The sequence below is a fragment of the Tetrao urogallus genome (genome assembly GCF_951394365.1).
Source record: "Tetrao urogallus genome assembly, chromosome: 3".
Taxonomy (NCBI): Eukaryota; Metazoa; Chordata; class Aves; order Galliformes; family Phasianidae; genus Tetrao; species Tetrao urogallus.
Genome location: NC_136815.1, coordinates 41,410,804 through 41,425,645, shown reverse-complemented (window position 1 = coordinate 41,425,645; position 14,842 = coordinate 41,410,804). Strand labels below are relative to the sequence as shown.

General features: G+C 38.7%; 1 protein-coding gene across 1 annotated transcript in view; it reads left to right on the top strand.

The window, feature by feature from the left end:
- Positions 1-13,744, top strand: part of ASXL3 (ASXL transcriptional regulator 3) — a gene marked incomplete at both ends in the record, with an annotated part of 125,798 nt that extends 112,054 nt beyond the window's left edge. Inside the window, 3 exons of the mRNA XM_079533561.1 lie at positions 235-340; positions 5,344-7,300; positions 10,016-13,744. Of these exons, the coding sequence (XP_079389687.1) occupies positions 235-340; positions 5,344-7,300; positions 10,016-13,744 (5,792 nt within the window). The remainder of the gene's footprint in view (positions 1-234; positions 341-5,343; positions 7,301-10,015) is intronic.
- Positions 13,745-14,842: the final 1,098 nt, after the last annotated feature.

Here is a 14,842-nt window from a genome sequence, read left to right as displayed (position 1 = left end):
TGCCAAACCTCGGAAACGTAAATGCAAGTGACTAAATCCCACCAATATAGTTTCAAGATAGTGAAGTTACATGGTAAAGCAAGTCTTGCTACTTCACACTCTTGTTTTTCAGTGTATTCATTGGAGATTGTTGGATGATCAGAAATCACTGTTCATCGTCTGTGTAGCTGTAATGTATAATTATGCATGAAACTAATCGACAACTTTTATTCAATATTAGTATTTGTTTTGTAGGAGAATTTACTCCAGAAATGCAGTTGCGTATCAGACAGGAGATGGAAAAGGAAAAGAAAACAGAGCCTTGGAAAGAAAAATTCTTTGAAAGGTTTTATGGTGAAAAGTAAGTATTGAAGCAAATAAAAGAAAATGAAAAAAATGCTTTTAGGAGCAAATGAAAATATAATTCTCTGCTTCACATAGCACAGTTATATGCTGTAAAACTTAATAAAATGGTTATCAAAGGCATCATTCCCTGATATAAGAAGTTGTGGGTAGAATTATAGTGGCACATCTGCACTTGCATTACAATTGCGTTTTTAAAGGTTCATAACTCATCCATAAAAATTCATTTCAAGGAAGGCTTAAGACACAAGGCTCAAGCATGTGAGTATTTTTTAATTATCTTTTAAAAGATGAGATTAGGTCTGTTCTTAGAGCAAAATATAAATACAGCTTCTTCAGACTAGAAGACTAGTGGAAATATTTCTTTGTGGTTTTTTTCCTTCATTTTTTTCTAAGCTAGTTGTCATTTTTTGAATCAAGTAGTTCTTAGTGTTTGACAGAGATGGCCTTTCACACAGACTGTACAGCGGAAGAGATACTGGATAGAGTCATATAAAAATGACAACTAGTCTAATTTTAGAAGTGAGATGCAAAGGATAAATAGATGCCCATAATTGGCTAAAATGAATTAGATTATATTGCTCCAGGTGTTCCACTGTGCAGAGTCAGCATGATTTGACTGAAACAGAGATGGCATTCTGCAGAAGCGTGACGTTTAATCCTTAATTCTGTTTTAAGAATCAGAATTTCAAAGAGATTCACATCTCTTAAAAATTGTAAAATCTTCCTTTTGAAATTTGTTTTTAAAAAGTTAATCTGTCCACCTTTTAAATCAGACTTCAATTTTAAAAAATACATATTAAAAATCTTCATCATTATAAAACAATTAATTAGAAGTTACTATTTTCTTATTTTCATATATGAGTAAATGGAATTTATGAATTACACATAGTAGCCAAAAGAAACATCACATGAGATTTCTTAGTTTTGTTATTAGATGCTTTTTGCTTAACAAATCTGAGACACTGGAAAACCTGAATATGAGTGGTTGTCTTAAAGATAAGGCATTAACTGAAATGTTTCTGCAGTAACACTGCTACTTCTCGATCCAGTGCTTTGGGATATTGGGAAATGTGGTGAAAACAAGGCAGGAAATGGACAGATACATTTTAATATTTTATTTTTCAGTCCTTTCTAGGTGCTTCCTCGAAGTGTGAATACTACTACACAATGTTATCTTTAAAAATAATGGAGATTCTAAGGTCTTAGCATTGCTTTGTTATTGTCAAGTGCTTCATTTTTTACTTACAAGTTTTGAGACCTCGATTTATTGATTCCTGTAGCATCAGAAAGTATTTATTAGGTTTTTAGTAAGGGCTTTTCATTATGTGTATTAAGACAACTCAGTTACCATCTCCTTATGAAGGAAAAGGCTGTGTAATGTATTAACAAAGGACCTTCCACAACTAGAAGTTTAGTAAGAGCAAAGCTCTATTTGAAGACTGTTGTGAAGACAAGACACAAATGACTGTCATATGCACAGAGAATGATACTCTGAATTTTACAGAGCCATCAGTCCTGCTGTGCTAGCTGAATGCTGGACACTGTAATGGTTGGCAGATAATTACTCAGTCTGCAGTAATATGTGTCATTTGGAAGATAAGTTCCTGACATCAGCATTGTTATGCAAAATGTCGTATCACACATAATTTCCATTGCTTACTAGAGTGTTGAATGTGTTTCCTCCTGCTCTTTCTCTAACATACATTATTTGACTCTCATCCTTCTTCTTGGTTAATATGTAGGCAGCTTCTACTGCTTTGCTGCTTGGCCTGTAGTAATTATTCTTCCCATTATTTACTGTCTCTCTGGTAACTTTTCCTGCTGTTTCCCTTGCCTTTTTTTGACTTAGTTATTTTTTTTAAACTTGGTTTGAAGATGATTGGGCTTCATATATTTTCAGTCGTGTTGATTCATCTGAAGTAGCAGATTTTGAAAACTTCCTGAGCAATTTCCCAGATTTGTCATCTCTCTTTCTAACTTGAATTCCAACCAATCTGCAATCTTGTTCTGACTTCAGCTCATTTGATCATTAAATATTCCATAACTTATTAAAGTTTCACCTCATACCTAGAGAGGGATCATTAATATATGCAGAGTTTTGGAAAACATTTTTATGTGGCATTCAGTGGCTTTAGAGTGCTTCTTTCATGTAGGCTATGTGCATTATATTTTTTGTGTTTCTCTCTGCCCAGGCAGCTGGGCATGGGACTACCAGTTGTAGTTCACTTTCATCAATTTATGTTCATTTTCCATTTTCTCATGTCATTCATTTTCCTCTCCTGGACTTAATTTAAAACACAGAAACTTCATTCTGCAGTCATTTATCTAGGATCAGCTGATATGTGTTGCCAGAAATTTGTATTCTTCTGGCTTATGCCCCTAGGACTACAAGGGTTGTGTCTCAATATTGTCTCAATATATTATTTCCTTTCCCAGTCTTGAGTGCGATACGTGTCGGGATTGGCACTGTCAGCTCACTAAAGGTTTCATTTTGGGCAGACTTCTTCTGAATTTTATTGCTGATATAATCCTTCATTAATTTTCTTTAATTTTCTCTAGTACTACTTATCGCAACACTAGAGTATCAGCATTAGTATATTCTTGAGTAGCTGTTTGTGTCTTTTACCATTTGATAACTGTCTGCCTTTATCAATTGAATCCTGTACTTATCAGCACTTTTCACTGATGGCTGTTTACTGCTGTTCTTGTATTTCTCTGCTCTTTTGCAAAGTTTCAATGTCTGTTTCTCTAAGGAGAAAGACAGATCAGCTGTTTATCTTGCAATCTGGGATTGCCTTAAACATCCTGACCTTGAGCCTTCTTCTTTTGAAAGTATTTTTTCCTTCATGGCGATATCTTTTTCAAAATAGTGATATTTGCAGTTCTGCATAAAATTGAAAAACTGATTGAGATTCAGTATGTGTTCTGCTGACCTTAATCCTACACTCTTATTTTTCTACACTTCCTCCTTTTTAATATATTACTTGAGTGTGTATATTTGTGCAGTGCCCATGTGGCAGTTGCATTGACCTTTATTGTGTATTTCATTCCTTTGCTGTTTTTTCATTCCATAAATACAAATATCATGCAATATCTTCCATGATGTAAGCTAGCCAGAGAAAATATAACAGTGGCTCCGTTTTCTGTAATGCACTATATTTTCCCCTCTTTATTTTCCTGAGATAACTTTTTCTTATTTGCACAAGAAAAGGAATTTATTCACGTATACCCAGGTAAACTAAACTTTACTCACCTAAACTTAAAATCTAAGCTTAAACTGTATAGAGAACCTATAGTCTATATACAAGAGAGACATATCTCAGAAATGCATTCAATATGGGGAATGTAAAATAGCTGTTCTGAATTACTCTCTGGAGGATCCTCCCTCAGCACATTGATGGCACAGGGAGACTTTGTGCCTATTAACTGACTAGCAGTAGGCAATATTAATAACAACCTTGGGAGTGCTTTTTTACGTACAAGTTCCAGGCTGTGGATTTTCTTCTTTACACCTGTCAGCGTGAATAATGCATCCGATCAGTATTTTTTAAAAGCATAATCACAGATTGCATCTTTTTACATACTTTTTCTGTTCTTCCATATACGTGGGCCTTTGTAATCTCTGTTCCCACTGGCTGCCCACTGGTATGTTCTCCTTCTTCCGTAATATCTGAATATCTTTCACGCTCGCTTACTGCCATCTTGTTATTCAGTTACTTTGTTTTGTGATTAAACTGAGAACAGAGATCAAACTCCCCTTGATTAGATTTTAAGATCCTTAAGACCATGGCAACTTTTTAAGTCCTCCAACGAAACTTTTGTGTATTTTCTACTGTTGTGGAATCACTCAAGCGCAAAATTTATTTGGAAGATCTCACTAAAGGTGCTTGAAGACCTGCTCTGCTGTCCATAGCAGGAAATAAGGATGTCAAAGACCAAACGTTTTTAAAAATAACCACTTTTTTTTCGCCATTGACTCTTTTCTTTTGTTTTGATTTTTCTTTCTGTTGAAGCAATAAAAATGTATTAAAACTGTGGTTTCAGGAACAAAGGTAAGTGAATCTTCAGAAGACAAGTATACAAAGGAATGCAGTTTTTTGCATTTCATCCTTGAAAATGAATGCATTCATTATAAATATCTTTTATCTCCTTAGGAATGTTATTGTTAATTACAGTGAAATCAATTGAAGAGCATATACACAGAAATGTTTATTTAGAAATAATTTTTATCCTAAATGAATATTTAGTTTGCTGAAAGAATGGAGCAGAAACACACAAGCTGTCAGCTGATCGCTTGACTAGTAAAATGAGACTGAAGCAGAATGATTTTGATTTTCATGATAAATGTGAAATGATTGTAGAATTGCAAAACTGAAATGCCTCATTTGTTCTCTTGGTTTTAGATGCAGCTTTTTCATTTTCACACAGCATTTAAGCCATAGTGCTGGTTGTGTTGACCCTAAATGCAGGTAGAGGAGGAAAAAATGAATTTCCTTTAGAACTGTTACTGACTTATGAAGGCACCGTTATGCATTTCCTCTTCATTGTTGGCAGTGTTAGAATTGCAGTGTTGGGCTGATATTAATATATATATATATATATATATATATATATATATATATATATATATGAGTAGTTGTGAATCTATATAACTCGTGGTTTTTTGTGGCTTTTTTTTTTTTTTTTTTTTTTTTTTTTTTTTTTTTTTTTGTTGAAGTGCCAAATAGTTAAATAACAAGGAATAGATTATTTATTTTTAAAATATTTAAGTTTTTAACACTACTAAGGCAAGCTGGGTAATTCATTTTCCAAAATATATAAAGCCATATCTACAACTGTACAAATTAGTCAGCCACCACTTAGCCAAACCACTATTTTAAACTGAGTAGTGTGCCCTTTTTTTGTAAATGGAAGACATGAGTGAGAAAGGAGATTCTACTTCTTTACCATATCTTTGATGAAAAAACCTTTTTTAATAAATTTGTTTGTTTGTTTCAGATTGGGAATGTCAAGAGGGGAATCTTTGAAACTCACTACAGTGCAGAACAACAATGAAGATGACAGCAATTCTTTGTGTGGATCTTCTGGCACACCTGGTCCTTCTAAGCAAGCAACCTTTGAGGAACATGAACAAAAAGACACTAAAACTCCAGCACTACCAGAAAAAGATAACGGTCCATCTCTTTGTGATATGGAGCAGGTTCCTGTCAAGAATCTAGTGGCAGAGACAGAGGATATACTGATACCTGAGGAATCAATAATTCAGGAGGAGATTGCTGAAGAGGTTGAGACTAGTATTTGTGAATGCCAAGAGGAGAACTATAAAACAGAACAGGAGTTTTCTGAGGAGTCAGAAAGTCCATCTGGAACAAATGAAGAAACAGAGGCAGTGCAGCTTCCAGACAACGCTGAGTCCTGTGTCATGATGAATGATGTAACTGATACTGCATCTCACATTGAAATGAAAGTGGAGTTGAAGTCAGAATGCCCTCAGGAGGAGATGTCTGTTGTGATAGATCAGCTGGAGGATTGTGTATCACCAGCACGATCAGCTTCATCCACAAATTCTGTCAGTGATACAGTAGAGAAGGATTCTGATTCTGCAAAAGAGCTAATTGCTCCAGAAATGCAAAATGCTGCTCTGGAGGGTTCTTTGTTCACTGGTGGGGGCATTGCAGTGGATATGGAGCTTCAAAGTGACCCTGAGGAACAGTCATCTGAGAATGCTTTTATTTCTGAGACTTCCTTTTCCTCTGGAAGTCCAGAAGGACCATGTGTTTGTATTACATCTCCTGGAGGAGATACTCAGTCAACTTCAGAGGAACCCTGTACCCCAGCATCTCTTGAAACAGCTTGTTCATCTGAAGTGTCCAGTACTGAAAACACTGATGGTGATATTCAGCAAAAGGCCACTGATGAGAACTTGCATACACCTTTAATGTCAGAAATCTCTCCAATGTCCACCTCACCTGTAACCTCGGAAGCATCTCTGATGTCAAATTTACCTTTAACATTAGAGGCGTCGCCAGTTTCTAATTTACCTTTAACATCAGAAACATCTCCAATGTCTGATTTACCTATAACATCAGAAACATCTTCAGTATCTTCTGTCCTTCTGACTTCTGAAACATCTGTGGCAAATAGTTTGCCTCTTCCATCAGAAACATCTCCCATTTCAAATTCCCCAAGCAACGAAAGACTTATTTTGCAACAAAGGAAATCACCATGTCTGTCAGAAGAGTCACTCCCTACCTTAAAAGAAGAAAGCTGTACCATTCCTAAGGTGGTTCAAGAAGAGAATCTTGTTGTTCAACCAAAGCAACTTCAGAGTGCACCTGAAAATTTGAAAGTGGGTCCACTAACAATTATACCTGATACTTCAGCACTGGAAGAGCCCCAAAACAAAAACCTTTGTCATCAGCCATGTAAGTCACATTCTGAAATTGAGAAATCCTACATTGCTTCCATCCCAGAACACTCCTCCCCTCCAGAGGTGATCAAAATTAAAAATCACAGTATTCAGCAACGAGGTGACAAGAAGGGGACTCTCTTGCCTTCAGAGGTAGCTGTTTTACCAGAAGGATCAACAGGCAAAAATATTGAACTGTTTCCATCAAAGCAACATGAAAAGCTATATACCTCATCTCTAGATAAATCTTCATTCTCCGAAGTGTGCAGAAGTAAGTCTCATAAGCTAACAGGCGGTACCCAAAGCCGCCTAGAGAGTTCACATTCCTCCAAATCATTAGAAACCACAAAATCACCTGAAGTGAGGAATGAAAGCAGAGACCCAGAGATCCCAAAGAGGAAAACAGCAGAACAGCACAGTTTTGGAATCTGCAAAGAGAAGAGAGCTAGGATAGATGATGATCAGCCTAATCGTAGTGCTTCATCAACAAGTCCATCTGATAAAGATCAGCCACTCAGAGAAGAACCCCGAGTTCCACCCCTTAAGGTAAAGTAATGAAAACCATGCTGACTAAGAAACTGGAGGTTTACTGTTTCCCTTCTGCTGACTGCCTGCAGACCCAAAGCATAGTGAATTTTTGTACAGGTGGAAAGACCTAAGTGACCTAAGTGCCAACCTCTTTGCTTTACTATCCTTACCATGCCAAATTATATCTGATGTAAATATACCTGTAGTTGTTCAGACAGGGTCTTTGCTACAGAGCACCTCTGTGTGACACTAAATTTCCAGAATCTTTGGCTTAATCTGATTAAAGAGCTTCCATGTCATTTATTCAGTGCTGCTTGTCTTTCTTTCTAATTGCCAACTATATTGTCCATTTGTTCTCCCACAGATGAGTTCTCCAGGAAACGTGAATAATAAACCATAGCTATTACTGAGAAAAACAATCTGTGCCTTAATCTATCAAGAGAACCTAAAGTCAGAGTAGTTGGAGATCCCATTGCAAGTCCAGGGCTTGGGGTAGGCTGAAGTATAAGATTTCTAATTTTGTAGTGAAAACCACAGAGCTTGCCATCAGGAAGAAGTGTCTTTGATGTATGTATAAATTGATGTATGTATAAATATCTGTTGAAGGCAAAGCAAAAGATAAAAAGGGTACTCTAAGCTCTTTTAAAGGTGTCCTTCTACTATGTAAGAACGTCTATTCCACTTGAGAAGCATTTTTTTCTAACAAAGGGATTTCTTGATTTAGTTATATATAGTCCCAGTGTTTTGACCTTTTTAGTTTTCTACATGATGGCATCACCCAAATTTCAGATCCAATTTGCTGAACTTAAGCCACTGACTTTGCAGTACTAGTTCCCGATTATTCAGAAATGCCCTTTTCTGCATTTATTTTTAACTGCTGCAATCACTGAAAATGGTTAATATGGCCAGGAGGGCAAATAGGCTAACTGTTTTAATCACTAGTGCGGCAGCTTATTTCAACTAATTTATTTTTATGAGCAGTGATGCAATTGGAAGTTAGCCTGTTCTGAGTTTTACTGATATTCTTTCGTATTTGGAAAGTCTTTATCTAGCCTAATAAATTCTATTAATTCTTTATAGCCAAAGGAATGTAGATCACTAGGGAAGAAAAAAAGTCATGGCTATAATAGTAAAAATAATCAAGCGCTTAGAGCTTTAGCAGTTCTGGTGATTCAAAGTGGGAAATGGGGGGACAAAAAGACACTGAGAAAGAAAGCAAAATGTTTTGAAGTTATTGTAAGCTTGCAGCACTCTTTAAAAAAGGTTAATATAAATTTTAATTGATCTGTTCAACAACAGAGGAACAAACTTGATGATGAAAGGTGTTAGTTACAAATAATAATCTTATTTCTTATGTAATATGCCAAAGAGGGGTAAACAAAATCAGAATTCACCTTCCGATGAGTGTTTAGTGGCATTAACTGCTAGGAAGAGTGAAATATTCCAGCCCTCTGTGTGAGTCCATCAGCTGAGCTGTCTGAAGACCGTCAGTCTTGCACAGTCATATCAAACAAGACCTGATGGCTCCAAGCAGTGAATGAGGATATTAAAACTTGGCAGGCATTTCCAAAAATAACTTTGAACGATCATTTCAAGATGGTTTTTTTTTGTGGAAAAACTATTTGCTTTTGAGTTATCTCACCAACAAACCACTTTGCTTGTTATTGAAAGAGAGGAAAGAACCTCCTTTCTCCTAAATCTGATAAGACTTTCACTTGCTGTCATACCTTATGACTACTTTTGTTAGAAATAATACTATGTAGGTTTTTTTTCCAGCTCCTTTCAGGAAAGAAGTGATAGCACTAAACACTAAATCCTATTACTGTGGACAGTCAGTAAATCTATGTCCTTTTTAAAAAAATGAAATGTTCTTTTGCCAGGCTTTGGGCATTCTAAAAGAGCATACAAGTTACAAAGTGATTCCAGGACTTCTAATCTCTAACCCTGAAAGCGGGTGTGCCTAATTAGAAAACATACAAATAATCATAGTGATTCTAGAGATTATTACTTCGCTTAACGGTTTTGGTATTTAATGTCTTGTTTGCGCTTTGAAGGTTTGAGATTTTCGTTTTTGAAATGCAGTAGTGTAGGAGGTATTCCAGGGATGCACTAAAGTGAGTTTCTTAAAATTCTAGTTGAGGATGAGAAAGATGTATCCTTGGTGATTCACTTCTTTTATAGTACTCTAAAGTGCTCTGTGATATAATGTGAAAAACAAGCTCAGTGGTTGTACTGGTGCTACTTCTACATCCTGTCTAGAGGCAAGATTTGTTGCCTGGTATGTACGGGGAATACTGGCTGTTCCTAATGGCTTAGTCACTGGAGGCTAAGGAGCAAAAGCACTGCACTGTTGTTATTTTTTCATGTATTTGTAGCAAATGCTTAGTACTTTCCCAGTATTATTGCACTAGGCCTGTTCATCTTCTCAGTTAGACGCAGATAGAACAGAACTGATAAACTGTGTCAGATAAGCATCATGTAGTCCTCCAGTTTAGTCTTTCTTCCTGTCAAGAAAGCAGCATGAGTAGGCTAAAACAGGTGTCAGTTTGTGCTGCTGGACAATGAGAAAATAATGCAGTGCTAACATCATTACTTTCTAACATTTTTCTGTCCAGTGGCACTGAACAGTAATTCCCTTCATCACCTTGTTCTGACCCTTGTAAGAGACAACAAGTGACGCTAACTAAAGTTGTTGATCTGATTCAATTTATTGCTTTTCTTTTCTTCCTTTAGATTCAACTTTCAAAAATTGGACCACCTTTTATCATCAAGAGCCAACCTGTTTCAAAACCAGAACCTCGAGTTTCCCCAAGTACATCGGTCAGCAGTGGAAGGAACACTGGGGCTAGAACTCTTGCAGATATCAAAGCAAGAGCTCAGCAAGCACGAGCCCAAAGAGAAGCAGCAGCTGCAGCAGCTGTGGCCGCAGCTGCAAGCATTGTCTCTGGAGCAATGGGGACTCCATGCGAAGGTGGGAAGACAAGAACGCTGGCACACATCAAGGAACAAACAAAGGCCAAGCTATTTGCAAAGCATCAAGCCAGAGCTCATTTACTCCAGACTAATAAAGAATCAAAGTCACAGTTCAACTCAAAGGAAAGTACCTCATCTCTAGAAGTATCAGCGTCTACTGATACAAAGATTGAAGGTTCTACCGGTGTCATTATAGTTAATCCTAACTGCAGGTCCCCTAGCAACAAATCTGCTCATCACCGTGAGACTACCACTTTATTACAGCAGACACTTAACACAGCTACATTACCAGAAACTGCTATTGAGATACCGGTGCACAGTTCCGATGAGAATATACCTATGCCACAATTGTGTGAGAAAATTATTTCATCTACCTCTACTGAAAGTAACAGTGTGAACAGTGTGCCAGTGCTTTATAATAAAAGTTCAGTCTCTGTGTCTGTTTGCAGCACTGCTATGTCTGGAGCAATTAAAGAACTTTCTTTTGCAAGTTCTGTTGATAAATCCTCTGTTTTAATGTCTGTTGACAGTGTGAACACAGCAGTTTCAGCTTGTAGTATAAAAATGCTGAAATCCATCCAAGGGGCTGATACTCCATGCATAGCCGTTGGACCAAAATGTATTGATAACAGTAATGTACCGGTCTCCATAGACAGTACAGTTTTATCAAATGCCGTCGATGACAAAAGGTTGCCAATACCAAGTAGCAATGCAAATAATGCAGTCTCCGGTCATTATGCCGCTGTGCCAGCTTCATCCATTGCAAATAACTTGCCAAATCATCTCTCTGGTAGTTCTGTGTTGATTCCCCCAGTGGGGACTACCACCAGATTTTCTTCTGATAAGATAGCCATAACAGGGTGTAACGAGCAAAGCGCTGTTTCCATCCACACTACCGTCAGGTCAGCTTTAAGTTGCGGTGAGGCTGTTGCAGTAGCAGATTCTATCTCAAGGCCACCCATTTCAGTGTTTACTGGTAACATGGTGACAATAAGCTCCTACGATAATGCTACTAAATTAAATGCTGATCTCTTAGACAAAAGTTCTGGAGCACGAAACCGAATGGATCTCTCGGGTAAATCTCAGCCAGTGAGCTATACACAAACTGCCATGAACAGATCTATACCTTGCAAAGTCATTGTTGACCACACTACAAATTTGAATTCCAGTCTGGCGCTTTCTTCTTCAGTTGAAAATGCAGAGAACAGCACTGACCTGCAGAGCAGACCTGTGCGGACAGAAGCTGCCTTACAAAGTATAGCCTGTTCTCAGGTGTCTGTAATAAGCAGGCCTGAAGTAGTCTCTAATGAAAGCCTTGAGCACAGTTCCAGCTTTATCAACATTACAGCAAAGCAAGACAGCAAGAACTTGCAGGCAGGTTGCTCAAGTCTTCGAGAAGTGCCACTTGCTCCCCAGGATAAATTAATTGAGGTGGTTACTCCCAGCCAAGGTTTTTCTGAGCAGTTAAGAGGTCCTTCAGCATTTAAAAATGAAGCAGATGCTGCCTGTGTCAGTCAGTATAGCACTAACAATAGAATTTGTTGGCATGATGAAGAGGCAATGAGCACAGACCAGCCGGTGGTCAGCCATCTTAATGCCAGTAAGCATAAGGAATATGCAGAACAAAACTGCTTAAAAAGTGTCAAAACCGAACCTTCCGGTTACACGCAAATGTCAGAGCTGCAGTCCAGGAATCTTTTGACAAGCCTTGCTGTTCCTGTTAAATCTGAAACTAATGAGTCTGACAAGTGCTTCAGGATGGACACAGAGGATTTCACAGGCCCTGAAATGGCCGCCCAACCCACAGAAATAGCCCCAAGTGCTCAGCCAGCACAGGCCGCCAAGGCACCCATTGCGGATTCCATGGATGACTCCCTGTCCCTGACAACAGAAACCCTCAAAAGAGTTACAAGTGCTGGGGGCTCAAGCTGTCGCCTCTCATCAGTGGAGGCCAACAATCCTTTAGTGACACAATTACTGCAAGGCAATCTGCCTTTAGAGAAAGTGCTGCCGCAGCCCAGATCAGGAGCCAAACTAGAAATTAGCAGGCTTCCCTTGCCTTTGCAAACTACCTCAGTATGTAAAACAGCGGTGTCCGAGAGAAATATTGGTGAGCATCCTTCCAGTTCTCCTAACCCAGATGGTAAAGGATTTACAGCAGGCAGCATAGCCCCGCTACAAATCAGAAAGCGTGAAAACCATCCAAAAAAGAGGATGGCCAGGACTATAGGGGAACATGCTCAAATTAAATGCGAGCCTGGGAAAGTGTCAATGGACAGCGATGTTAAAGCAACTCCTTGTGTAATTAGTTCCAGCATGAACCAGCTAGGGCATGGGCAGCCATTTAAACAAGAGTGGCTGAACAAACACGCAGTTCAGAGCCGCATCGCTCACAGCCCAGAGATCAAGCAGCAGAAGAGGCCATTGCCTTCGTGCAGTTTCCAGCAGAGCTTATTTCACATTGATAAAAACGGCAGCTTTCATGCAGAAGCTAGTACCTCACATAGACAGCATTTTTACCAAATGTCCATGGCTGCGAGAGGCCCGATTCCCACGGCATCTTTGTTGCAAGCTACATCAAAAGGCCCACCTGGCTGCAATGCGTTTGCTTTTAGCAGACACCTGGAACAGAAGAGCTTGGGAGATGGGAATATTTCTACAGCAGCTCACCAGCTGAGGCTAGGAAGTGTCTTTTCCCCTAGTATTCAGATTAAGGAAGGTGATGACATTGCCAGTGCCTCTCAGACGCTCCAGAGTAAAACCTTAGTGCATCCTCCCCCTCCACCCCCACCCCTGCCCCCACTTCCCCCTTCTCACCCAAATGTAGATGTCCCCTCTGATCAAAAACAACCGACAGTTACTATGGAAACCACAAAAAGACTTAGTTGGCCTCAGCCAGCAAGCATCTGTAGCAATATAAAATCTGAACCTGTTTCTTTTGAGGAAGGTTTAAGCAGCAGCTGTGAACTGGGCATGAAACAAGCTTCCTATGATCAGAACGAAGTGAAAGAACAGTTAAAAGCATTTGCATTAAAGAATGCGGATTTCTCTTCCTATTTACTCACTGAGCCACAGAAGCCTTTTACCCAACTTGCTGCTCCAAAAATACAGACGCAGCACCCGCAGCCACAGCAGCAGCAGCAGCAGCAGCAGCAGCAGCAGCAGCAGCAGCAGCAGCAGCAGCAGCAGCTCTGTGGAAGTTATCCAACAATACACTTCGGTAGCACAAGCTTCAAAAGGGCAGCATCTGCAATTGAGAAATCGATTGGGATGTTAGGAAGTGGCTCGAATGCTGCCACGGGCCTGTCTAACCAGAACGTGCAGATGCCAGTTCAGAAATTTTCTGACAGTAGCAATGCCGATGAACTGGAACTGAAATGCTCTTGCAGGCTGAAAGCCATGATCGTGTGCAAAGGCTGTGGCGCCTTCTGTCATGATGACTGCATAGGGCCTTCCAAACTGTGTGTAGCTTGCCTGGTTGTACGGTAGAGACTGGGTCAAAGATGCAGTATCCCTTGTCAACGCGGGAGAATAGGGCAGAGGAATGGAGGGATGGAACAGTATAGGCCATTAACAGTTTGCAATTAGTTGTTTGGCTGTTTATTTTTGTTGTTTTTTTTCCCCCTCTTGGTGCTTTCAGAATTCAGTTATTCTGGCCTAAGTGCCATTTGCAGGAAAGAAGAGGAAACCTGTAGGACTAGTTTAAAAAAAACTGAGAGCTTTGCCACCAAAGCTTCTATGAGCATTCATGCTGTTATAAAAAGATTTAAAAAAAAAAAAAAAAAAAAAAAAGGCATTATTGCATGGCATTCCTAGCTCCTATTTATTTGCACAAAGTGCAGCACATTTTCCCCCACTTTTTTGATTGTTGATAGAAGCTACCGGTTAAAGATCAGTGGAAAATTAACTCTACGAGAAATGGAGTACTATGCAGAACTGCACACTGCATGCCAACTGCCCATCATGTGGGCAGGGTGTGCACATTGGTCATGGTAGCCTCTCAGTTACTTTGCAGTTTTTCTGCTAATTGAATTGTTTTTTTTTAAACTTGTACTGTCTAGACCTAGAATATAGTCACCTCACTTAGCAAAAAATGAGGAATTTAGATCATTAGAAGAGTTTCCTCACGTGCCTGCTGGAGATTATGGAACTGAAATCTTACTTATCATCTCTTCTCCTTGATTCCTTGAGAAAGACTCGTATTAGTGATGGGTTAGTGAGACCAGCACTGGAATCACGTTGCCTTCAGTAGAGTCTTGAGAAAGTAACTTTTCTACTGGGGATTAGAAGCCTCTTTTCCTGTTTTCTCAAATATTCTTTGTATTTGTCTCTCTAATCTGTCCACTTGGTTCGTCAGCCCCAAATGTATATAGGGTCAGACGTATGTAATAGGTTCTGGATATTTTAGCCGTCCTGTGGTCTAAAATCAATGCATTTTTTTTGATGAATTAATAAGGAAATATTCTAATTGTGTATTGATTGAATACTAGATTATCTGTTATTTTTCCTTTTATGTGAGTTACTCAAAATAACATCTGAATTTTGTCACTTAAAATCATTCTTAAGCACTACTTTTTCTTTTTTTTT